The sequence below is a fragment of the Pleuronectes platessa genome, chromosome 14 (genome assembly GCF_947347685.1).
Source record: "Pleuronectes platessa chromosome 14, fPlePla1.1, whole genome shotgun sequence".
NCBI lineage: Eukaryota > Metazoa > Chordata > Actinopteri > Pleuronectiformes > Pleuronectidae > Pleuronectes > Pleuronectes platessa.
The window spans coordinates 1,329,577-1,356,870 of NC_070639.1; the positions used below are offsets into that span (position 1 = coordinate 1,329,577).

General features: G+C 39.4%; 1 protein-coding gene and 1 long non-coding RNA gene across 6 annotated transcripts in view; one reads left to right on the forward strand and one right to left on the reverse strand.

Annotated features, from left to right (window-relative positions):
• The window catches only part of pde9aa (phosphodiesterase 9aa), a 107,030-nt gene that overhangs the window by 26,700 nt on the left and 53,036 nt on the right, over positions 1-27,294 (forward strand). For all 4 annotated transcript variants that reach the window (XR_008341791.1, XM_053440161.1, XM_053440162.1 and 1 more), the window contains exons 4-6: positions 10-53; positions 11,214-11,268; positions 18,319-18,389. Coding sequence is in view for 3 of the 4 variants with exons in the window: in XM_053440161.1 (XP_053296136.1) it covers positions 10-53; positions 11,214-11,268; positions 18,319-18,389 (170 nt within the window). In the remaining variant the exon portion in view is untranslated. The remainder of the gene's footprint in view (positions 1-9; positions 54-11,213; positions 11,269-18,318; positions 18,390-27,294) is intronic.
• Positions 13,353-15,068, reverse strand: LOC128456108 (uncharacterized). 2 transcript variants are annotated; one of them, XR_008341793.1, is made up of 4 exons: positions 14,915-15,068; positions 13,982-14,105; positions 13,692-13,869; positions 13,353-13,583 (listed from the first exon to the last, which is right to left on the reverse strand). It is a non-coding gene; the product is annotated as an uncharacterized LOC128456108 (long non-coding RNA). The 2 variants fall into 2 exon arrangements; XR_008341792.1 differs by having other exon boundaries at positions 13,353-13,869.

Here is a 27,294-nt window from a genome sequence, read left to right on the forward strand (position 1 = left end):
GTGTTGTAGGTCACCGTACCAAGTTTTGCCTATGACTGGAGGACAGTTTGCCGGTGAGTTGTAGAACACACTTAAGCAAAGCCTTTATATGACACGTTTAATAGTTTTTCTTGTTTATTGCACACAGTCAATCGGTTTAAAAGCCATGAGTTCACTCAAGTTCTAACACAAAAATGCCTAACCCGCAGGATTCTTAACACGATTTGTGCACTAATGAAAAATTTGAAAAGGTGTAACTGTCTTGTTGTATTTATGGGAGGGAAACTCCTAAAGCTTTTTTCTCTGTGACTTAAAATACGTTGATACACATGTGACTATTTTGTACAGCTACAATTTCCTTTTGACAAGTACAAATTCCATTGTCACAGTGGCTCGGTATTTTTGGACAAAAAAAACTTCATAAATACTGCAGTAACTTTCATAGGACAGAGCTGGAGGGGATTAAAATGAGGCTTCTTACTAAAACATGACCAGTTATATGTATCAAAAAAGAGTGGATTAGACAAAAAGTTATTCTAGAGTGGAGCTAAATTAAGGTCCCATTACAAATTAAGGAAATACAGTATACAAATATTTGTATATGGATGATGATTGAAAGAGTCAATCTACTGCCATGTCACACAATGGGCAGGTAATGAACAGGCCCCCTTTATTGCAGGACTGACAGGAATGCGTTGGAACCTTCAACCAAAATGTTGCTTATTTACTTTGCATGGGGTAATGACTTGCCTTACTTAATTGCATTTTGTTTTCTTTGTGTCACTTTCCATGTAGCAACAGAGGCACCAGCCAATCAAATTATGTTTAAACAAATACTCAAGAGCAGGCACTTGCCAATCAAATCCCTTTATTGCTAAAGAGGAGGCAGTGTTAACTGGTGAGCCTGGTGTGTTAATATGGTCTTGGATTTAATCTATTGTGTTCTTCTCTTTAGTATTGTATTGATAGCTAGCATGGAACATTATCACGAAAGAGGGCTATGTTGTGTGTCCAAATCATGGAACTGTAATTGTTGTCATTATGATGATTACACATGTAATAAGCACCATCAAGTTTTAATGAAAAACATAGGTGTGAGTCCAGCGTACTACTCTTTTTCAGTGCAGAGGGAGAGATACCCTCATTAGAAAATGTCATACGTAAGAGAGATCAACTTTTTCAAGTGTCTTTTTGTAAATCAATTAAAATATTTCACAAACTTTCCTTTAATTGTCCGTCCTCCTATATAGTCTGTTAAGTAGGTATGTATGTGTCGAATTAGTTTTTCTAAAACCTAAGTCTTGCCAGCTTACTTTCAATTGTGTCCTCTTGACTCCTCTTAAAGTCTAACCTTAATGATTTGCTACCTATTGTTTCGATATACTTTCCCTGCTATTTAGGCAAAAAATACACATTTAATATTGATGGTTTAACTTAAAGACAGGACTGGAAGGTTAGAATTAGTTAGTTAGTTTTGCAAACTAAAATAACTTTCAAATCGCATTATAATTCCAGGAATCGGGCCTTTACTTAATCCAATTACAGAATACCGTTGTATCACTAACATGAGATGGACATCCTGAATGTTTAAATCTACTCCAAGCTAAATCAAAATATTTAACATTCAAGTCTGGGGATCAGTGCAAACCTTGAATTATCTACTTATGGTTATCAGCTGAATTGCACAATCAAAGCAATTTACAGTAGCTGTTTTATGAGCACTAAAGATAAACATCTCTGGTGGTCACTTATACCGTCAACTAGGGATGGGCATAATTAATCGACGATCGATTAATTGATCATTAAGAATTTCGTCGATGAAATAATTTTTTCATCGAGAAATTCGCTAATTACACATTTGACCACGGGGGGCAGTGTTTTAAGAAAGCGCCACAGTCCTACTCAGTTATCTGCGACTGGCTGCGAGTTACCGTGTAGTTCCATTTCCAAAGTAAACAGGAAGAGGTCATCGCGAAGTGTAGCGTGGGACCATTTTGAGTTAAAAAATGACTTGGTTCACTGCCAATACTGCGAAGCTATCCCAGAGACTGGAGGAGACGAGGAGCCTGCGTTGTCTGACACGGAGGAGGGGAGCGCAAACACCGGAGCCGCGGCCAGGCTAGCCAAGTTAGCACGGAGCTACCTGTGTATCACGGCGACGTCAGTCCCCTCAGAGCGGGTTTTCCGGCGGCTGGACTGACGGTCACCAGGCTGCGTTCGCGTCCGACCCCAGAGCATGTTAACATGCTCATCTTTCTCAACACAAATCCGTAGGCTGGTGCTGAAGTTGTATGTGAGTTACTGGTTATTTTTAGGAAGCTTTCTCGACTCGGTACCTTGTTTGATAGTTTTGAGTTACAGTTGGCAAAACCTGTCAGACCTAAGTATTATATATTTGTAGTTGTTGTTTAACATTATGTTTTTTTATATTATTATTATTATATTTTGGAGGAAAAAAAAAACGAGGGTCAGTTGTGTTTAGTAGCACCGGCTTCTAGCCGGTGCTACTAAAACATGCGCTGCCGCTGCTTAAGATTACGGCAGCGCATATTTTGTTCATCTTGTAATAAAGATCTCAATGAGGAAACACGCTTTTTTTCCCCACTGCATTTTAATGTAGCTTATAAATAGTGAATTTTTGAACTTGAAAATATTAATGATTAATCGAAAATTCGTCATTAACTCTCCCGACGATCGACGAAGACAATTTAATCGAACGCCCATCCCTACCGTCAACTCAAACTCAACTCTTCATGTATTGAGGGGAAAATTGGACATATCTGTGTCAAAATCAGTTGTGCTCTAGGCACTACTTGCAGGAACCTGGGCGCCCGCAGGGACTCTGAGATTCGCCCGCAAGGCATGCTCTAAATAAAAAAGAAAAAAAAAAAAAGTCAAACCGCCATCTCACTCTTTGCCAGTGATTCTCCAACTGGTGGGGCTCAGAGGCATAACAGGTGGGGCTCGCAACCGGGAGGGGGAATGTGAGGCGGAACTAATGTTTTGACGTGCGCATCTCTTTAACAGTGGAAACAGTAAACAAAAAGTTATTTCGCCGTAGCCAGGGGTCGGCAACCCACGGCTCTGCAGCGGCTCCCTGTACAGCGTTGTGTATGTCGCGCATATTTTTCGCGAACAGTGAACTCACGTTCACGTTAATTTGTTAAATTATCATTGTATCAGGCCAGCATGAAATACCAGGAGCGGGAAATGTGTGTGTTTGTCCCCAAACCACATACAAACACACAGGCCCCGGGGCTCCGCCCCCACTCACTTGCTCAGAGAGACACACAGTGGGATCACAGCTCGTTCTTGTGAAGCAGTCGTTCAGTGACAAACAAGATTAAGTGTTCAAAAACCAAGTTGAAAAGAAAGTACGATGAAGCCTGTCTTGCTCTTGGGTTCACAGTGAATGAAGGAGGACATGAGGGTAGACCAGTGTTTATTTTAGGTCTGAAAACTCTGGCAGCTGACTGAGACAGTAAGAAACAATTAAGAAGACACCTAGAAACATTACAGCCCGGTCACATCCATGTTTTTTTTTCTGGTTGAGCTTTGTAACAAAGTGATTATAATTTAATAAATTTTTCTCTAATTATTGTGAGAAATAATTAAACTTGACGTGGTCTCTTCACATATATTATTATTAATATTAAAAGGTGATCTGTGCAGCTTTGTTATTCAGGAAGTTTGTATCTAACAAGTAGCCCTTCGTACTACTCCGTACCTTCGAAGTAGCTCTCAGTCTCAAAAAGGGTGGTGACCCCTGCTCTAGACTATGCCATAAATACAAGTAGAAGCTTGTACTTATTGTGGGAATCCAACATTTAACAAAGCCTCTATGAAGAGCAGGATTGTTTTGAAGTACATCAGCATGAAAATCAACCATTGAATTATCTGTCTGTCCTACTTGAGAGATTTCAGTATACTACATTCTCCAAACTTTGAGGGAAAGTGTTATAATGTGGAGGATGATTACATCAGCCGACAAGATGGTAGATATCCCTTATTTCCACAACTTTTTGCAGTGGAGGTGTTACAAGTAACTTTCAAATTGAGCTATGCAATTACAATCACTGACTTTTTTTGACAACAAGAAATAGACAACTGCAGACTATATCTGTAAAATGCAGTTGTCATTTCAGAAGAATGAAAAGCTCTACTCTGATTTTCTATGGAATACTTACTACTGTTGTGCACATAGTCAGATTTTGATTGTTGACTCAGTTTAATAATCATTAAAGATGGTTATTGATATTTCAAAAGCTATTTAATCGGATTTTATCTATATTATAAGGCACCACCCTCGCAATAATAACGATCAATATACTAAATAAGTTTAAATTTAAATGTTCACCTAAAATATCAATATATTACAACACCAGATCAGAAACAGTTGAAATTAAAACTCATCACCTTTGAGAATGATGATTATTTGACCTGTTCTACAAAGAGACGATAAAAAAGCACATTATTTGATGTTTGACCTCATGAATTGTATTGTTTTTTCAAAATAAACACTTTTTTTCAAGTTTGATTCTTGAAACATATCTCAAAAAAAGTTGGGATGGTAAAGCATTTACCACTTTGTAATGTTGCTATTCCTTTTCACCAGTGGTGGAGGAAGTACTGAAGTTTAGTACTTAAGTAAAAGTACAAGTACCCAGGAAAATATATACTTAAGTAAAAGTAAAAGTACTACATCAACAATCCTACTTAAGTAAAAGTAAAAAGTACTTGCTTTTAAATTTACTTTAAGTATTAAAAGTAAAAGTACTCACGCAATGGGTTGTCTCTCAATGTCTAGGCTGTGCCATTTTGATAAAGAATGCAGATACAGTGCCTTGCATAAGTATTCACCCCCCTTGGACTTTTTCCCATTATGTACTGTTACTAACTGGAATTCAAATAGACTTAAATAAACTTTTTCCCGTTTGATCAACAAAACATGCATAGTACTTTGGAGGTGCAAAATAAATGTTATTGTGACACAAACAATAATGAGAACAAAAAAGTTGACATTTGTTGGGTGCATAAGTATTCACCCCCCTGTGTCAATACTTGGTAGAATCCCCTTTCGCTGCAATTACAGCTGCAAGTCTTTTGGGGTATGTCTCTACCAGCTTTGCACATCTAGAGATGGAAAGGTTTGTCCATTCTTCTTGGCAAAAAAGATGAAGCTCAGTCAGATTGGATGGAGACCGTCTGTGAACCGCAATCTTCAAGTCTTGCCATAGATTCTCTATTGGATTGAGGTCTGGGCTTTGACTGGGCCATTTTAGGACATTAACATTCTTTAATCCAAACCATTCCTTTGTAGCTCTGGCTGTATGTTTAGGGTCATTGTCCTGCTGGAAGATGAACCTCCGCCCCAGTCCCAAGTCTTTTGCAGACTGCATCAGATTTTCTTCAAGGATTTCCCTGTATTTGGCTCCATCCATCTTTCCCTCTATTCTGACCAGTTTCCCTGTACCTGCTGAAGAGTTGCATCCCCACAGCATGATGCTACCACCACCATGTTTCACTGTTGGGATGGTGTGCTCAGGGTGATGGGCAGTGTTGGGTTTTCGCCACACATATCGTTTTGCATTGAGGCCAAAAAGTTCAATTTTGGTCTCATCTGACCAGAGCACCTTCTTCCACATGTTTGCTGTGTCTCCCACATGGCTTCTGGCAAACTCCAAACGGGATTTTTTATGGATCCCTTTCAACAATGGCTTTCTTCTTGCCACTCTTCCATAAAGGCCAGATTTGTGGAGTAGACGATTAATAGTTGTCCTGTGGACAGATTCTCCCACCTCAGCTGTGGATCTCTGCAACTCCTCCAGAGTAACCATGGGCCTCCTGGTTGCTTCTCTGATTAATTTTCTCCTTGTCCGACTCTTCAGTTTGGGTGGACGGCCTCCTCTTGGTAGGTTTGCGGTTGTGCCATATTCTTTCCATTTTCTTATGATGGATTTTATGGTGCTCAGAGAGATGTTCAAAGCTCTGGATATTTTTTTATAACCTAACCCTGCTTCATATTTCTCCACAACTTTATCCCTGACCTGTTTGGTGAGCTCCTTGGTCTTCATGATGCTGTTTGTTCAGTAATGATCTCCAACAAACTCTGAGTCCGTCACAGAACAGGTGTATTTATACTGAGATTAAATTGCAGACAGGTGGACCCTATTTACTAATTATGTGACTTGCAAATGTGACTTGTGAATGCAATTGGTCGCACCAGATCTTTGTTAGGGGTTTCACAGTAAAGGGGGTGAATACATATGCACTCAACACTTTTCAGATTTTTATTTGTAAATAATTGTGAAATCCATGTAATATTTCCCCCCACTTCCAAATGATGCACTATTTTGTGTTGGTCCATTACATAAACTCACGATGAAATAAATTTTAATCTGTGGTTATACCATGACAAAATGTAGAAAAGTCCAAAGGGGGTGAATACTTATGCAAGGCACTGTATAGCTACTGGTAATACTCATGCCTCTACAGATGTCACTACTAGTAATAATTATAAGCAACACATTTGTTTATTGGAAAGGTTGGTGTACTTATTGTGCTTACCCTCTGTAATACTGTTCACACTCTATCTTACAATTCTGCGGACGACAAGTTACCAGGGATTATCTGCAAAGTTAATACCATTAAGCCAAACCAATAAAGACATGTTATATCTTTAAATCTTTTATTTAAATGTAAACGTGTAAAAAATGGAAACATGGAACATGAAAAACAACTGTAAAACTGGTCAGAACAAGGCAGATCTTAGAATGAGAAATTTAAAATGAAGGACCTTGAAATGAAAATTTGACCATTGGTCAGGCAGCCAAAAGTTAGTGTAAAAACATGGCCATCACAAGAACATGGCAGTATAAGTGCCATTCAGAACCCTTTCATCAACTTTGCATTAACAGAACCTTTTGTTCAATTTCAATAAGAGTTGGTTTTCAAAATTTTTGGACCCTATTCTGCCTCTCTTTGCAGAAAAAATATGCCCTGCTGTACTAAAGAGCCGTTCACATGCTGCAGAGGCAGGCAACGGCGTGTTGAGCTTCAGGGACAAATTGGCAACTGTGGGCACTGACTTTAGGGTGTCCATGGAGGTAGCTGAGTTCGCCAGGTAGGCATCCAGTTGTTTTGTGGTTTCCTGGACGTTTCCCTTCATAAGGCCAAAGAAGTCCTCCTCCTCTGACCCGGAACTTCTAACTGGTGATGGGACCGCATTCTCCTCCATGTGTCTCTTGATGTAGTCCATACCTACACAGAACAACCCAAAAACAGAATAAAGGAAACATTATTTTAAGAGTACTGTTTGTCTCTATAACCATCATGATAATCGTAATAACTATGGCTGTGGTATTTTTGGATCAACTGTCTGGAACAGGGTAGGTCCTTTGCCAGGCTTCCTTTCCAATTGAACACTTGCCAATTTAATAACCATTTAAATGACTTACCCAACTTCAGCAAGTCCTCATTGCTTGTCCACGATGTGCGAAACTTCGGAAGTAAAATTGCTGCAGCAATGAGCTCAGGGTCAGCAAGCATGTCTCCAAACCGCCGCTGTATTCCTTCTTGAAGGGCAGTAATCAGTGGCTGGCAGAACTTGGATGATGTTTTGAGGCGGTCAAGCTTCACAGTTAGGAGGGTTATAGTGGGCACCAGCCATCCCATGTGAACATCCACCTGTCCCTGCAATATGTTGAGTGCCTTGGAGATTGGGTTCATGGTTGACACATATTCCGTCAAGAAAGCAAGTTCTGCAGGGCTGAACCTGTAATACACAATATCAGAATATGCAGAATGTCATTAAGAGATATATGAGAAATATTTCACATACCTAGATATACACAGTGTCATTACACAAGTGAATATTCAGCTATTCTGAATATTTCAACATGCATAAGCATACATCTGAAAATAGCAATTTCAACCAAAATATTTATGCAAGATTATGTGTTTAGCTACAGAAAACTATTAAAATATGAAATAGTGGCCTGTCTCATAATAAGGGATAGGCATTGAGACATGACACAGACATGGCTGATAAGCTAATAGTGTTCTAAATTATCTAAATAATAATAGGCTACTCTACTGCAGTTGACTTGAATGAGGTGTACATGATTAGTCAACTACAATATTACTACACCCATATCATAACTGCGCATCTGCTCCGAGCCATACTTACATCGGGACTTTGAGTGCAATGGTAACCGCTCTGATGGCTCCTTCTCCACTCTCTCTAATTATTCTCAGTATTCGTTCCACTGAAAGAAAGTGAGAGTTCCACCTTGTGTCAACTGGGCGGATGAGTTGCAGCTTGCACTCCTTTTCAACTACCTCTGCAGCAGTAGATGAGCGGGCACTCTTGTTCCAGAGAGCTGAGCATTTGGCAAATGCTGCGCGAGAGATCTTCCTGTAGCCATCCTTTGATTCTGCTTTTTTGGCATCTACTGTTGAGATCAAATTCAGAAGATGACATGCACAACGGTGATGCTTTGGAAGTTGGTATTCAGAGCACTCATCTTCTTCCTCCATTAAACCTTCCACTTCAACAGCCTCGGTCTCCACCTCCAGATCTTCATCATCCTTCTCACTGTCATTCACATCTTCCCTCTCCTCTTCAGTTGTACTTCCCTCATCACCAGCATAAACCCTGAAGGCCTTTATAAAATTTGAGGCATTGTCAGTCGTGGTCCTCACAATCTTTTCCCGAATGTTATACTCTGTGTGGATGTCATTAAGGGCCCCGGCTAGTACATCGTATGTATGTGCTCCTTTTAGCCTTTTGCATGCCAGAGCAACAGAACATCTCTCTAAGCTATCAGGGTCGATCCAGTGGGCAGTGACTCCGATGAAGCTCTGTCTATGAGCTGTCCAACAGTCTGTGGTTGTTGCGATGTATTTAATGTTCTCCATTGCATTTATCACTTTGGCTTTCATTTGCTTTGTGTTATTTTCCATTCTGTCTCTCAAGGTTGTACGTGACATCCCTCTGTAACTTGGCAGAATATGCTGCATTAAAGCAATGAAACCAGGCTGCTCTACTACACCAAAAGGGTGCAAACCCTGGACAAAAAAGTTCAGTACAGCCAGATCTGTGCTCTTCTGAGAGGCTTTGGTCTCCTCAAGTTTCCGCTGCTTACTGGTTGAAGCACCCTCACCAGCAGGCAATGTCCCCTTCCTTCTGGTTGAGGTTGCTGTCAGGGCATTGTAATTCCCAAGAAGTGTTCTGTGCTTTCTCTATAAAAATAGTAAAAATAACAATAATATACTGTTAATCTTCATCATAATTTATTCAACCTGTAAGTCAAATTCTCACAACCTAATTAAAAACATTTGCAGGGACAAGACTATTTTATATAGCACCATATAAGCAAAGGTCAAGTGCAAAGTGCCCATTGTAGCATCCCGGCTGAATGATGGTCTGATTCTTTAACTGATGGTTCACATCCTTTTATTTCCATTTTCATACACACTGTGATATATGAACACACCGTAAGAACTAGAAGGAAAACAAAACAAATATTACTTCCCTTATATAACTATTTATCTTAACAAAATAAACTCTTAATAGAGGGCTGCATATAAACATATTTCACTTGAAAAAAATTATTTGTCACCTTATAACATAACCCATATCATATTATCGTTAAGATAATGACAAATTATAAGAGTGAATGATATCATTTCCGTATGAGCATACCTTGCCCCACATTGTAAATTTAACACACGCACACACACACACGTGTCCTTACACCGCAAAAATACGTTTAGAATTATGTTTATAATAAAGACAAAAAGTAACGAAATAATCACAAACCGTGTGCCTTTATCAGCCACGTTTTTCAGGAACTACCTTTTCAAAATAAAAGTATAACATTTCTCTTTCCGTCTAAACCATTTCAAAATATATGTATCAAAAACCAATAGGGCATTAATAGGTCATTTAAACCCATTAACACTAATCTAATAACCTAGAAAGACAAGGGCCTGTACTTCGATGTTACGTCGTGTCTTGTGATCACCATCTCTAGTGAAAGACGAGCCACTGACCACGAGATAGGCGGTCAGCACCACTGTACCAAGCAGACCATGACGTCGAGCTAGCACGCTAGCTTGACATAGCTAACCTACCAGCTTTATCTTATCACTACGTTAAATAAATAATAACGGTACAATCATGTTAAGTTGATGCTATTGCTGTATGTCAACATGCATGTCGCTAGATAACAGTATAATGTCACGTCAGTTACCGAATTAAATATATATATTAATTAATTATTAAAAAGTCAGGGACATGAACTTAGCATAGCAAGAACTCCGCTTACCTCGATGTGCTTCCTTAAATTTGAAGGCGAATTCTTGAACGCCAGCAACTCCTTTTTTTGAGGGAGACAAGAAACGCATTCAAACCTCCACGAGTCATTCTTGGGGCCTTTGAACGTGAACATCTCTTTTAAATAGGGCCAAGGATGGCTCATTTCCGCGGGCTCAGTTGAGGCTGACTCTGCATCCATGTTGATAACGGGAGCTACTGGCTAGCATGTACCTGCCGCTGGTGCTGCTGCCGAACGCCCACTCTGCTGTCATTGGAGCTGATAGAGCCACCTGATTGGTTTAAACTTCCAAAACAGCAACGCAATCCATATTTCCCGAAACTGTGTTCATGAAATGTAACGAGTAACGACACATATTTTTAGAAATGTAACGGAGTAAAAGTATAGATAATAGCTGCAAAATGTAACGGAGTAAAAGTAAAAAGTATGCACTATTATTTTTACTTAAGTAAAGTACAGATACGTAAAAATTGACTTAAGTACAGTAACGAAGTAAAAGTACTCCGTTACATTCCACCACTGCTTTTCACAACACTTTAAAGACATTCAGGGACTCAAGACACCAAGTGATGAAGCATTTCAGGGCCAGAACCTGGCTTTGGGACTTGTTGCTGGTAACAGTCTGGATGGTCCTTTTCATCTTTGGTCTGGAGTAAACAGCGTCCATTTCTTCCAAAAAATACCTGAAATACTGGCTCGTCTGACCACAATACACGTTTCCACTGTGTTATGGTCCATCCCAAAAGCCTTCAAGCTCAGGGAAGTCACTTCTGGACAAAGTTAACATAAGGCTTCCTTTTGGCACAGTAAAGTTTTAACTGGTATTTGTGAATGTAACTACGTGCTGTGTGTATGAGCAGCCTTTGTGAATCTACACTTGCTCTCTCAACACAGATAAAGAGGAACTCTTTCAGAATGTACTGACGCAAGTAGCTGAACAGTTTTCAAGGTAAGCAAATGGCTGAACATGTTTCTCACAGCAGCAGCTCTATTAACTATTTGTACTGTAGTAACTGTTGAACATGTACATTTTATATGTGGATATTTTCTCTGGTAATGTAAATCATTTTTTAAGTCACTCTTACTTTCCTTTTATATCAAGATTTTAATTCTTGTGAGTATTTTATATTGTATCTCCCAAACCAAAGACTGGCTTAAGCAAAGCAACTTGTTTCGTACCTTGTAACAATACAATAGAATGGTCTCAGCTCATACAGGAGTTTGCAATCCTTCGTAATCGCTAAAGGGTTTTAATGCAGTTGCAACATGTGAGTTCAACAATTAGTGATGTTGCCTTTTCTCCATATCACTTCTTTCATACAGTATCTGCCTCTTGCCTTTGTCTTTGCACATTTCATACAGTGCCTTGCATAAGTATTCAACCCCCTTGGACTTTTTCCCATTTTGTACCGTCACAAACTGGAATTCAAATAGACTTAAATAGACTTTCTCCCATTTGATCAACACAGAATGTATAGTACTTTTAAGGTCCACATTTATTTTATTGTGACACAAACAATAATGAGAACAAAAAAGTTGACATCTGTTGGATGCATAAGTATTCACCCCCCCCACCCCGTGAGTCAATACTTGGTAGACCCCCTTTCGCTACAATTTCAACTGCAAGTCTTTTGGAATTTGTCTCTACCAGCTTTGCACATCTAGAGATGGAAATGTTTTGTCCATTCTTCTGCAAAAAAGCTGAAGCTCAGTAAGATTGGATTGACACCGTCCGTGAACAGCAATTTTCTGGGCTTTGACTGGGCCATTTTAAAGGGAACATATTATGCCCATTTCACCACATTTGATATGGTTCCTTGGGGCCTAAATGAAATGTCTGTAACATTTTTTGGTAAAAATAGCACAAGGATCATTTAAAACAGCACCTTTTTACTCTGTCTAAAACAGCCCTCCTGAGATCAAGCTGTTTTGAGGGCCCCGCCCCCCTCTCAGCCCGCCCCCATCTTACCCCACCCCCTTTCACCCCTCTCATCCCTCCCCCTTCTCACCCCTCCCCCCTCTCATGGAGGTGTAGGACATAACGTTTTTTACCTCCATTAATTAGTGTGTTTGAATGTGTTCTCACTACAGAATGCATTCAACATCTATAGGGCAGATTATGGGCCTTTATGTCTAAGAGGAATAGAGCAGTAAGTTTTTTTTTTTTATGCATGAGATATCAGTCATTTCTGCAATACAAATATGACTGAGGAATAAAATACATAAATTACTCTTCCCTGTGTATTACTTTGCTAACTGCTCATCTTACACGTGTCAATTGTTAACATGTTACATATCAAACATTAAAAGCACACAACTGTTTCTATAAACTTTTATTGTCAGAAAGATTGCTAGAAAGAATGCCACAGAGCTTTTAAAAAATAGTTATTAAATGTACTGGCTGGGACAGAGGTAATAAATACAAAAAATACCAAGTATAATGAAAACATTGATTTCAAAAATACAATTTGTGCCATCAGTAGCCATACTGTAAACAAAGGAACACTTTATATTTGTGTGTCACCTTTATTCTCTAAATACAATGTGAACTTTGCTCAGCCGTTACAGGTATTTGTCGTAGAGAAGCTTTGTTAGCTGGTGTTGAGGCTATCTGGGCCGGAGAATCAGGGTGGTCCTGCCCTCCTGCTCGGTGCTCCAGATACGCAGAGTGTTCCCTGATGCTCAGGGAAGTTATACAGGGTTCAGACCTGCCCTTGATTGAAACTCGACACATAGCTGGCTATAACTTCCTGCTTGTCAGGTTTCTCATACTTAGCAGAGAGGTCCTCAGGTTATGAGATCTTCAGCACCTCATTCACGTATGGGGCCGGGTCCTGAAAAACCTGGTGAAAGATGAGGTCCAACAGGTTATCCACGTGATCTGTAATACAAATTGAGGGGAAAAGTTGGACATTTTGCAGTTTTTGTATTTATTATTTTCTTTTTATAATTATTTTATTCTACTTATCGTGAAGACGATAAATAAATGGTCTTTAAATCGTGAAGACAATTTAAAGACAGCAGTTAATCGATATGTTATTTATGTTTCACATACTGTTTGTACACTGTTTGGCTTTTAAATAGAGCCTGTGAGAATCACGGAAGGTTGCATCTGCTTTCACCGGCTTTGCTGTGCACTCGCCCTTCTTATATATTACATCTGTCCCCCGCCGACACACAGGACACACCTCAAACAGCTCCAGGAGGCAGTTTTCATAGACAATATATGTGGGTGTCTTATGAACAGGGTTGGAAGATTCCATTCTATTAGAACGACAAAGATTTCACCAAAAGGCTGCAACAGCTAAAAAAGTGTAGGATGGTAATCTATCTGATTATTGAAATGTTTAGATTAAATATTGAGTCACTCACGTCACATCTGCTGACTCAGTCAAGACTGTGATCGAGTCATCAGGATCATAGGTAGCATCCTGTGGCTCTCCGAAGTCCATACTGCAACAACTTGGGTTGTCCTGTCCCTCCTCCAAGCGAGGTCTCTTACAGCTGAGGTCCCAACACCGACATCAGTGCAGCACAGTTTTCTGTGTGCCTATGATAAAACAGACACAGTATCCATGGAGTCACAACAAATGAGATGCTGTTACAACTTTAACACAGAGACACAATCAATGACATGACGAAGTAACTGAGGGTAAACCAACCTGTACTTTTGTAGTGAGGTCGCAGTGTTTTCATAGAAAGCTGCGTTCCATGTGTGCGCATCTTTGGTGGGTCCGTCTGGCATGCTACGTGATGTAGCCTAGCACCGTGAACAGATGTGCTTGCCTGAACACCAAAAGCAGCAATGTTATTCATGTTTGTACTACTGTCATGGATACAAGGGCACATTTCCCCAACTACGGCTGGTAATGAATAATCGTTCTAGTCCCGCACATTATGACAACAACATCCTCCGATATCTTGAACGAGCGCCCGTAGCAGCAGCTGTAGCTGGAAGTTAGGTTCGTGAGTGTTGTGCTCTTCACGCTCTTTCCCTCCGTCCGCTCGTGTGTCCTCCCTGGTGTACTGTGCCGCCGATTTTTTCCCACGGCAGCACTGGGCTGGAAGTTAGCTACAGCGCCAGTAGCAACCTTAGCAGCTACTGACGGCCGGCGCAGCTACTGACGGCCGCGGCAGCTACTGACGGCCGCGGCAGCTACTGGCGGCCGCGGCAGCCGGCAACCGTGGCAGCTACTGACGGCCGGCGCAGCTACTGACGGCCGGCGCAGCTACTGACGGCCGGCGCAGCTACTGGCGGCCGGCGGCCACAGCTAACTTCCAGCTACAGCAGCTACTAGGCACACACCAGCGGAGTGGGGGAAAGCGCGTGGAGAGCACAACACTCATGAACCTGTCGTGCGAACACTGTTCGACGCCGTCTTCTCGCTAAGACTCGCCAGCCGTCCTCGATTAATTGTTCAATAACGTTATTAACAGTCGAACATGAAAACTCCTGTAAAGTCTCTCCCTACCCCCCACCACTACATACTAGCCCCCCACCCCCTCACACACGGCACAACATGCTAACGGCACTAGCCTCCACACAAAATGTCAAAAAGAAGCAAATACCAGAATTATTTTTAAAAAAAACGTACATTTCCCTCGTCTTCAGTATTGCGATGGAAAGATGGCACCGACCCCTCTTTCAATAACAACCTTTTAGAGAATCCGTTGTTATATTGGCCCAGGTTGATAAAACAGTCCGATTCAAAGTGGTGGCAGGAACGTTGCCATCATATATGAACTCAATCCATCTCAAATTTGTGTCTTCTGAAGCTGGAGTCACATGAAGACATTTGTGCTGATTTGTGCAGCCGACCACTGAGCATCTCGGTTGTCGAAATTGATTCATGCTGCTGTTAGCTTATCCAAGTGTTTCCAAGGCCAAGGCTTGCAAGAATGAAATGGCGGACACCGGTGGGCCGAGCTTCTATAAAGTGGGAGGGTCCATCTAGGGGTGGGTCGAGTGGTAGTGGGGGAGTGCATAGAGCAATGGGGGAATGTACTAAATGGGCATTTTTCGACTATGACGTCTATTTCGGTGGAAATTCCATTGGACGCACTTTAGCACATAGTTTCTGAAATAGAGGAACCACAACAAATCGCGGGAGTGATTTTTTTTCAGAGTTTTTGGGACGGTAGACATGCCAGATACCCAAACTAATGTGTAGAAGCACTACAAAAGTGGAATTTTCATAATATGTCCCCTTTAAGACATTAACATGCTTTGATCTAAACCATTCCATTGTAGCTCTGGCTGTATGTTTAGGATCATTTCCCTGCTGGAAGATGAACCTCTGCCCCAGTCTCAAGTGTTTTGCAGACTGCATCAGATTGTATTCAAGGCTTGCACCGTATTTGTCTCCATTCATCTTTCACTCAGTTCTGACCAGTTACCCTGTACCTACTGAAGAGAAGCTTCCCCACAGCATAATGCTACCACCATCATGTTTCATTGTTGGGATGGTGTGCTCAGGGGGATGGGCAGTGTTGGGTGTCCGCCACATATAGCGTTTTGCATTGAGGCCAAAAAGATACATTTTGGTCTCATCTGACCAGAGCACCTTCTTCCACATCTTTGCTGTGTCTCCCACATGGCTTCTGGCAAACTCCAAACAGGATTTTTTTATGGTTCACTTTCAATAAAGGCTTTCTTCTGACCACTCTTCCATAAAGGCCAAATTTGTGGAGTAGACAACTAATAGCTGTCCTGTGGACAGATTATCCCACCTCAGCTGTGGATCTGTGCAGCTCCTCCTGAGTTGCCATGGGCCTCTTGGTTCCTCCTCTGATAAATGTTCTTCTTGTCCAGCTTGTCAGTTTGGATGGATGGCCTTGTCTTGGTAGGTTTGCGATTATGCCATATTCTTCCATTTCCAGATGATGCATTTTATGGTGCTCCTTGAGATGCTCAAAGCTTGGGATATTTATTTATACCCTAAGCCTTCTTCATACTTCGCCACAACTTTATCCCTGACCTGTTTGCTTCGAAATGTCCATATTTTTCAAAGAAAGTATCTGGAGCATCACATTTGTGGGTTTGATTATATAAACTCAAAATGGCCAGAAAAAGAGGATTTTCATGTGAAACTCACCAGTATATTCTTGTTCTTAGAAATTAAGGCTATTCCATGCGAGAAATTGCGAAAAAAGTGGGATAATTGTATAAGCTGAAAGGGATTTTAAATAAGGAAGGCTATCACTCCATTTTGTGGACAGCGCTTGATTGGAGCCAATTTCCTCCTACAATTGGACAGTGACCCAAAGCACACCTCCAAATTATGCAAAAACTATTTAGGGAAGAAGCAGGCAGCTGGTATGCTGTCTGTAATGGAGTGGCCAGCGCAGTCACCAGATCTAAACCCCATGGAGCTGTTGTGGGAGCAGCTTGACCGTATGGTACACAAGAAGTGCCCATCAAGCCAATCCAACTTGTGGGAGATGCTTCAGGAAGCGTGGGGTGAAATTTCTACAGATTACCTCAACAAATGAACAGCTAGAATGCCAAAGGTCTGCAATGCTGTAATTGGTGCAAATGGAGCATTCTTTGATGAAAGCAAAGTTTGAAGAACAGAATTAATATTTAATTTTAAAAATCATCAATTCTAACCTTGTCAATGTCTTGACTATATTTTCTAACCTGTGAAACGGTAGTATACATGTGGAACCTATTTACTAATTATGCGACCTGCAAATGTAACTTGTGAAGGCGATTGGTCGCACCAGATCGTTGTTAGGGCGTTCACAGTAAAAGGGGTGAATACATGCACTCTACACTTTTCTGATTTTTATTTGTAAATAATTTTTAAATCCATGTAATATTTCCTATCACTTCCAAATGATGGACTATTTTGTTTTGGTCCATTACATAAAATACCAATTAAATAAATGGTAATCTGTGGTTATACCATGACAAGATGTAGAAAAGTCCACGGAGGGTAATTACTTACATTTTTCAGGGGATCATGATTTCACTTTTTTCTCTGTGAAGACTCTGAAGTGCATAGGAGTACAAAAGTTGACGAGTAGACGTACAAAGTCTGACAAAATGTCTTTAAAGAGCAAGGGATGAATCAACATTTTAGTTGTAATTCCATTTGCTTATTTTGTCTGGTTAATGGCCTGTCCCAATTCCTCTCCATTAGCCCTACCCCTACATCTGAATGACCCCACAACAACAGGACTCGCAACATCATAAGCAGCCGACCAACTTTATTGCAGTGACAAACAATATCAACTATTAACATATTAACAACCGTTACAACCAAAATTATAATAGTGACAGTGACACATCTGTACAATTTGAAGGACAGACGGACAGATTGATTCATCAATCAATACACACTCAATCACCACGTGCTATTTCAATGTTACGTAAGTCCTGTCCACAGAAACTAAATACTGAATTTTATAAAATTGCTAACATTTTGGAAAACTGCATATACTGGAGTAACGAATGTTACTCATAACTCTTAATCAGACCGGTTATAATCTTGTTTGCTACTGGATTAAACTAAGATATTTCAGTGGATTCTAAAACATTTTCATGGTAATTTTGCAAGATTTCATTCTGAAATGATTTGCCACAATGGTCACCATGTTGATTCGCTTTGTCCCTTTGTGAAGCATTTGAGATTTTGTATCTACCCCTTTGTTTTTAAGGTGGTCCTGAATATACTATGGTTGAAGGGTTGATGAAAGGCTAGATGGCCGATACCCGTAGATCACATGGAGAAACACGAAAGGCTAGGGCTAAGTGGTAGGGCTAAGGGGAGAATTTGGACAGGCCCTAAGTATTGCATCTGTTAAATTCACACAGATACCTGGTCTGGTTTGGTACAAAACAGTTTACACATTATTAAATGCTACCTGCAGCAGAAAAGTGTAATACAAAAGATGCATTGCTATCATAGAGACAAAGTCTCAGATGGCAGTAACTTTTCTTTCTTAAGTAATTTCTACCTCTGTCTTTTTCCCACCTGTGTCAATCTCTCCAAAGGGCGTTCAAGATTAATGAGCTGAAAACTGAGGTCACCAACCGTCTTGCCATGTTGGAGAAGAGAGTAGAATGTAAGTTTGTTCCCATCACCCCATGTAAGTATGTTGGCATTTATTTGACAGTTTAAAGACTGGAAAAATTGGTGGAGAGACATGCAACAAGCTCCCTGGTTGGAATTGAACTGGTTGGTTACATCCCCATATTTTCATGGCCCATAGTAATGTATTTATGATACACAGATTAAACACAGTAATGCAAAAAGATGCAGACAATCAGTTATACAGTACCAGTCAAAAGTTTTGACCCACCTTCTCATTCAATGGTTTTTCTTTATTTTTCTATCTTTCTACATTGTAGATTAATATTGAAGACATCAAAACTATGAAGGAACATATATGGAATTATGTGGTAAACAGAAAAGTGTTTTAATTTTAGATTCTAAAAAGTAGCCACCTTTTGCTTTGATGACAGCTTTGCACACTCTTGAACTTTCATCAGCTTCATGCGGTAGTCACCTGGAATGGTTTTCAACTAACAGGGTTGCCCTGCCAAAAAGTAATCTGTGGAATTTCTTGCCTTCTTAATGGGTTTGAGACGATCAGTTGTGTTGTGCAGAGGCAGGGTTGGTGCACAGTTCTATACAGTGAATGGGCCCATTCTACTACAGTTGTAATCCATATTATGGCAAGAACCACTCAACTAAGTTAAGGGAAAAGACAGTCCATCATTACTTTAATACAGGAGATCAGTAAATCCAGAAAATTTCAAGAACTTGGAATGTATCCTCAAGTTCAGTCGTAAAAACATCAAATACTATGATGAAACTGGCTCCCATGAAGACCGCCCCAGGACAGGAAGACCAAGAGTTACCTCTGCTGCAGAGGATAAGTTCATTAGAGTTACCAGCCTCAGAAACCGCTTAAGAGGCAACATAAATGCTTCACAGAGTTCAAATACTTCTCAACATCAGCTGTCCAGGGGAGACTGTGTGAATCAGTCCTTTATGGTCGAATTGCTGAAGAGCCACTACTAAGGAAGAACAAGAAGAAGAAGAGACTTGCTTGGGCCAAGAAACCCAACGAATGGACATTAAACCAATGGAAATCTGTACTTTGGTCTGATTAGTTGAAATTTTAGATTTTTGGTTCCAACCGCCATGTCTTTGTAAGAGGCACAAAAGGTGAGCAGATGGTCTCTACATGTGTGGTTCCCACCGTTAAGCATGGAGGAGGAGGTGTGATGGTTTGCGGGTGCTTTGCTGGTGATACTGTTGGTGATGTATTCAAAATTCAAGGGGCATACTTAACCAGCATGGCTACCGCAGCATTCTGCAGCAACATGCCATGTATTTCAACAGGACAATGACCCCAAACACACCTCCAGGCTATGTAAGGGCTATTTGACCAAGAAGCAGTGTGAGGGAGTGCTGCGTCAGATGACCTGGCCTCCACAGCCATCCGACCTTAACGCAAATGAGATGGTCTGGGATGAGTTGGACCACAGAGTGAAAGCAAAGCAGCCATCAAGTGCTCAGCACCTCTGGGAACTCTTCAAGACTGATGGAAAACCATTCCAAGTGACTACCACATGAAGCTGATTGAAAGAATGCCAAGAGTGTGCAAAGCTGTCATCGAAGCAAAAGGTGTCTACTTTGAAGAATCTAGAATATAAAACATATTCTGGTTTGTTGAGCATTTTTTCTGTTTACTGCATAATTCCATATGTGTTCCTTCATAATTTGGATGTCTTCAATATTAATCTGCAATGTAGAAATAAAGAAAAATAAAGAAAAACCATTGAATGAGAAGGTGTGTCCAAACCTTTGACTGGTACTGTACATTGAGAATAATCAGAGACTTGCTTAGCTTTGACTTTCATCTCAGCATTGAATATCACATGGTGCATTGAGGCAATTATCCAGTGATTGCTAAGGCCTTAAGCAGAGAGTAGTCGTACTTTCCTGATTTATCAGTGGCCATAATTATGGAAAAAGAATCTAAAGCGTCCAGGAATTTTGAAATAAACAGCATTGTAGAGCAGTGCTAGGGTCAAAGTCATTACCACTAAAAGCCAGTTGGACTATCAATAACAATATCTGCACTTAAATTATAAAGAGTAAAGTCCAATACTGCACGAGTTTGAAACACAAAATAAATGTTTTATGCAAGTCCACACACCCTCAGGATCTTTGTACAGATCATTGCAGCTTGAGGCATGTTACTTCGACAATAAACACACCAGCTCTATTTCACCCTGACTCAGGAATACACCACTGATGTATAACATTTTAGGTTCTTCATATACAACAGATAAATGGTAAATAGTCTGTATATATATATATAGCGCTTTTCTAGTTTATTGACACTCAAAACACTTTACTGTGGAGTTTTACAAACACCCATTTACGTACACATTCATACAGTGCACCTAAATGTAGCAGTTTTCTCTATGGGAAAGAGCAATTTGCGGTCTAGTGTCTTGCCCAAGGACACTTCGACATGTGGAATGGGGAAGGCTTGGATCGAACCGCCGACCTTCTGGAATCACAGTCATCATTTATTATACAAGTATATGATTATAATCAAAATGAAACTGATCTGTTGACTGTTGTTTAAGATAAAATCATTTAAGTTTTTGCAATTTTGTGTCTCATTTGAGTTTATTGTGAAAGAAAAAACAACATAATATAACCATCATATATCATCATTTGACCACGTTCCTCTCTAAATATTGACACCGGTTGTTAATCCGTCCCACTGTCATGCATACGATATCTAAAGAATGCCTTGAGGGTAACTGATTTGATTTTGGTCGTCAAAGGTCACGCTGACATCTCAAATAAATGTTTTGCATTATGAAGGTGAATTGGATCTGAGAACAATGACAGGATGTTACACTTTTTAGAACGTATAGTGCTCTATTTATTAACAATTACCTAGTCACGTATTATACATTTTTATACATTTATGAGGAACTCATAATTCTCCCATCTATGTTATAGTAACTGTGTAATGACTCTTAATTTAAAACTGCAGTGTATTGGTGACATTAGAATAGGCCTAAAATGTTTACATACACTGAAGGTCGTGTTCCCATGGGAATGATACTTCAGTCGCCCAGAAAGGGCAAACTTGTTAGAAACAGGGTTCTGCGTTTGTGTCTTGAAAAAGCAGCATAAATTATTTTTATTTTATTTTATTGCAAGGTAGAGAGGATGAAACATCAACAACAAAAATGATACAAGGCAGACAAAAACAGTGGATAAATGACCATCACAATAACGAATCAGAATTGTGTGTATAGATATGCGTGTCGGTGGGGGGGGGGGGGGGGGTGTCTGTGCTAGATGCCTGTAAGTTTTGGTTCTGTGGAAAATAAAGAAAACCTAAATACAAAATAATAAGTTAATAAATTAAGAATAGAGGAACTAAATCAATAAATAAATTAAAAAAGGAGTGGTTGGTGGAATTGACTGAAATCAGAGCTTATAGCAGGACCAAGACGATGTCAGGGTGCTCCAGAATGGGTCAACAGGATCCTCGTGGGTCAAGAAGGTAATGTTTTGTGTGTTCATTTTTGTATTATTAGGATCTCTTTCTTTTTCCTTTTCACTTTCTAAAACTTGGTTTACAGCAGCCAAAATAACACAAAAAACAAACAAACAAATGGAAGCAGCATGAATTTGTCAGACAAAGTAGAAGTGCGGCCCTAAAATAGCTTAGAAAAATTATTCAGACGGGGAGGTTGTTATTAAAAGTTTGTTGGGAGTTTCTTTACATAAATTACACAAAATGGAGGATCATACTTACACATTAACAACAGAGAAAAAAACGATGAAGCATAGACCAACGTTGTCAAAGACTGCTAAAATACATCAAGGTGAAACAAAACAGGACATCTGACAGAAACGGGTCTAATACATGTGTTGCTTCCAAAATGGAAATCTCTGATGACGGAAAAAGGGTTTCAGAATGACGCAGAAGTCTCCAGTTTTATACAGGACAGGTAATTCACCACAAAAATATAAATCAAGTTTTGTATCTGTTTTACAACTATGCGCAAGACCAGAACTAAAGTTTTGGTAAGTTGAACCCAGGCAATGTATCAGAGACAGTTAGACATTAACTGTTGAACATTATTACATCAATGTTACATTTTAAACAAGACAGCTACCACAGAAATCGTAAAGTAACATTTACATTGTAACAGACAGTTGGCATCAGTTTTCCAAGCTTCATCTACTAATGCCCAAGGTCAGTGTTGAGCATTCCTAGATTTATATATTTTGAGTAATTTTGTTTGTTTGTGCAAGTAAACTTCCCACCACCTTGGGCTATAAAGTATTATATGAGCAAAGTAGCCCACTGTGTCATGTAGCTCTTATTTTCTTACTGTTCTTTTACAGCTATCAGAAAGACCAGACTGCCTGTAGGGAATTTCATTCAATCTGGACCTTATATGAATCTGAAAAGAAGTATGTCGAAATATGTACACCGAAACTTCAATGGGAAAAAAAAATGGTGATGTATTGGTCTTGTTAATATCATGCAGACCACGTTGGATTATAAAAAAATGTTTTTATATTAAAACAAACCTGCATAGCTTCATTGTTACAGTTGTTGTGATACTGCCTTACACAGGCCAGACAATATTAAATGTTGTGCCTTTGGGCATCCATAACTTTAGCTATCAGAAAATATTTAATATTGATATTAAAATATACTCCATAACATAAATGAAATGGAGTTCTTGACATTGTAGAGGTTGGCAAAATTCACACTTATGATAGTATAATAAGACCGATTCTTGATCCCACGGGATTAATAAAGTATCCATCTATCTTAACGGAAAAAAACACGTCCAGCAGTTGAAAATAGTCTTGGGTTTAAAATAAATAATAATTTTAATTGTAGATATTATGAAGGATTAATAATAGAATGCATTCAATACAATTATTCCCTTTAATTTAATAAGTATGATATAAAATCTATGACACTTAATATCTTCCTACTACATCTATAACATGTGCAAGTTAAGTGGATTCAATTATTTTATTGATTAATAAGAGCTTGTTTCATCAAAAGATAAACATAATTATATCTCATAACAGAGCAAAGTTGATTTTGAATGTCAAATGCTTATTTCATAAGTGTAGCAGCCGATTGTCAAACAGATAAACGTATCAAATCAAACTTCGAATTATACTAATCAAAGGGCCACTGTTGCACCATGGGTTGTGGTGTACGCGGATGGGAAAAACATAGTGTCCAAACAGATGTCCAGTTTCTGCGAAAAGCGTGGTTTATTTAACCAAACAGCGAGCAAACAAAGAACAAAGAAAATTCCTGTGCCTCTCCCGCTCCGGTAAAAAACCATTTGCCCACCCAGGTGCATGCTGGTCCCTTACCGACAGCCTACCTATATAACTTCAGGTGCCCCCCTACCGTGCCCAAATGAAACAAAACACAAATAATAAACAAGAAACACCTAAAGTAAACAAATAATAAACTAGAATACTAATAGAAATCTAATCATAATGAAATCAAGCAAATTGACTGAGAATAACCAAAAAACTAAATACTCACTAAACAAAATAATAAACTAAACAGCACTAAGTACTACAACTAAATAAATAGCTCCAACAATAAGGTTTCAAAGTTGTATCCCCACTTTTTGCCAACACCTGAAAATGCCTGCTACCTGAACTTGTTTGGTGAACAAAATGCCTATTACGTCAACTCCGTCAAATCTGTCTGTGGTGACAGGCTTATTACGGAGTTTGATGGTAAGAATACTTTTGTGTTTTTTGAGTCTAATATAGATATGGATAATTAGTTCTTCAAATAACTTTCAAATATACTAAATATGTGGCATCAGCATTTCCGCTTTTTTTATTGCTTTTGTGAATCATCAACTCTTTTAGGGTTTAGTTGAGGGAACAAACACAAACATACTAGTGAAGGTAAACAGACACACTCCCTTTCTAGTACAGGAAAATACGACTTGACTTGGTGAGACGAAGAGCATTTTGCAGAGGGAACGACAAAGAAACATTTAAAGGCATGTGCTTCTATGCAGATTTAGTGAAGGGGTGAGATGTGTGTGTGAACCACGTGAAAAATAAAATCCCGAGGACTTGGTGGGGATGACGAGCAAAGTCTCCGATTTGTGGCTCTGATGTCATCTTGGCAGTTACACAAGCAGAAATGCTATACATGAACAGAGATAATATAGTGGTATAATTTTACATTACAGGGTGTTTTTGACTCCACCGCCAGATATCGGTCAACTCCGTCAGGTCTAGGTCACCTCAATAAGATGCATATTTTGATAATATTTCAGTATGATATTTGAATTTTTTTTAAGAATTGTTGGTCATATGTGAAATAGTAATCTGTCTCCTAACATGATGTGTAGTTTAGATATTTTGTCTAGCATAGCAGAACACCGTTCACGTGTTTTAAATCTAAATAACATTTTGATTGCTTTTTAAGGTAAAGTTAAAAATACATTATACAGTACAATAAAAAAAACACATGAAAATCTTTATAATGTGAAAATAAATACATATTGAAAGTGCTTTTCTTGAGGGCTCTGTCAGCCTAGGTGAAGATTGTTTTTGCTATAGTTTTTATATATCTAGCATTATGTGAGTGAAAATAAATTTGAGTTGTTGGTGTTAAGTACATGGTAGATGCCTACATTTAGTTTAATTTTTCTGGGCTTATGGTGAAAATAGTCACTATTGGATCCAGTTTTTTCTCAGTTCTCAGTTCATTAGCTGCACTACAAACAAGATAGCGGTTAATAAAGAAAACTACAATGGGTGTCTCAACCACATGGCTGCTGTGTTTCTTATGCCACATCCCATTATATCTTGGAGCTTGGCCCTCGGAATGACATCACACCTAAATAACCGTGTTTATTGCATTCCAGTTGCAAACAGGAAATGTTTACATTAGTCAGCTAGCCATTGTCAGAAAAATATTATTTCACGTAAACTAACACCGTAGTAACACGTCCACAGACAGTATATTGGTTTGTATTTTATATAGTGCTTTTCTAGTCTTGATTACCACTCAAAGCGCTTTACAGTATAGTTTGTCATTCACACACACATTCATACAGTGCAGCACTTTATTTTTCTATGAGGGGCAATTGAGGGCTTGGCATCTTGCCCAAGGAAACTTCGGCATGCCGATTGGGAAGACTGGGATCGAATTGCCAACCTTCTGGTTGGAGGTTGGCAATTCGATCCCACAATTCGATCCCACAACTGTGAATTAACTGTAAAAACTACAGCTTTCACTATTATTGATACACTATTGGCCATCTTGGATTTGAAGTCAGGGGTGGTGAGGATTTGGATTGGATTTCTTGGATCTTGGATTTGAAGTCACCGACCTTACGAGTCAAAATTCCGACTTGAGGGGGTATTTCAGTTGCAAATTCTGACTCGTGGGTTGGCAATTCTAAACATGAAGAAAAAATATATATGTTCGATTCTTAGTGATACTGCAGCGGGTCAGAGGACGTCAGCAGTGTATGAGGTCCTTCATATGTGCTTTCACACCTGTTCTAAGAGCTGTGAATTTGTGATCCGATCAAAAAAAACACATGTTAATACCAGTTGTGTATTGGGCCAAAGAAGACATGTATTCAGGATTTGGGTACACATGTAGTTCTGTCTATTATTCTCCAAAAGTGGGTCCCAACACAGTGTTTCCAGGCTCTCCTCCCTGCAGGAGCTGCTCCGGGAGCCGACCATTGTCTCGCCCTGATAGATCCTCCGCCCTCTTCCTCTCCCACCTCCTCATCCTCACTCTTCACCTCTGTGCCACGCTGAGCTGTTATAGTCTGTCAAAGGAGAGGACATACTTGTATGTCTCCTGCTAACTTTTTTGCGAAAGTTAGTTTGCTTTAGCATTCAAACAACTACCTAATGTTTGTAATATAGCCGAACCACAAAATGGTTATAACTTTTCTACATGTAAGATATCAACTACAGTATATAAAATATACAAATAACATATTTAAATTTATGAATCTGAATATATCTCCTCTTTTAAGTAGAGACTGCCCAATGCGGTTGTTGATATTTTTCAGTAAGGCCATCGTAGTTCTCCTCACGATTGGGAAGTGAGTGGGTGAACCGAGGGCTAACAAATTGGTTTGCTCTTCACCACTTTCATATGTTGTTCTAATTAAGATACAGATTATATTTTTTTAAATGCGACCTCAGTCTGAACAGCCATTTGACCCATATCGGAATACAGATTTAGATTAAAGTTACCTCTGGGCCCTACCCTTCAAAAGAATAGAAAAGATTCACAAATCACAATTTGTCTCATAGGGCTTTAACATGGTGTGACATCCTCTGCAGTTAACCCTAAACAAGAGTAAGGAAAAACTACCAAAAAAACCTTTAACAGGGTAAAAAGAACGTAGAAACCTGAGAGAGAGCCACATGGGAGGGATCTCTCTCCCAGGATGGACAGAAGTGCAATCAGTGTTAATTTTGGCAGCTATTTTTGATTTAGTCTTAGTCTTAGTCTTTTGACAAAAATGCATATTAGTTTAGTCACATTTAGTCATTTTTATCCTTCTTAGTTTTAGTCTAGTTTTAGTCGACGAAAACGAATTACATTTTAGTCTAGTTTTAGTCACATTTAGTAGCCACATTAAACTCCTTATCTTCCCTTCTCAGGCCCAGGGACCCTGTGTTGTGTCTAAAACTGCATAATAGTCTAGCTTGCACTACTTAGGTTGTCCATTAGATATCCCTACCAGCATAAGTCTATAGCAGGGGTCGGCAACCTTTACTTTGAAAAGAGTAATTTTACCCCCTCTTCCCCCAAATAAAATTTGTCTCAAGCCGCAAAACATATTTGATAACAAAGCTAATACATTTTAATATAAATTATACTATACTAAACTATAGTTTGTTGCATTTACGAAATTATAGAACGACAATAA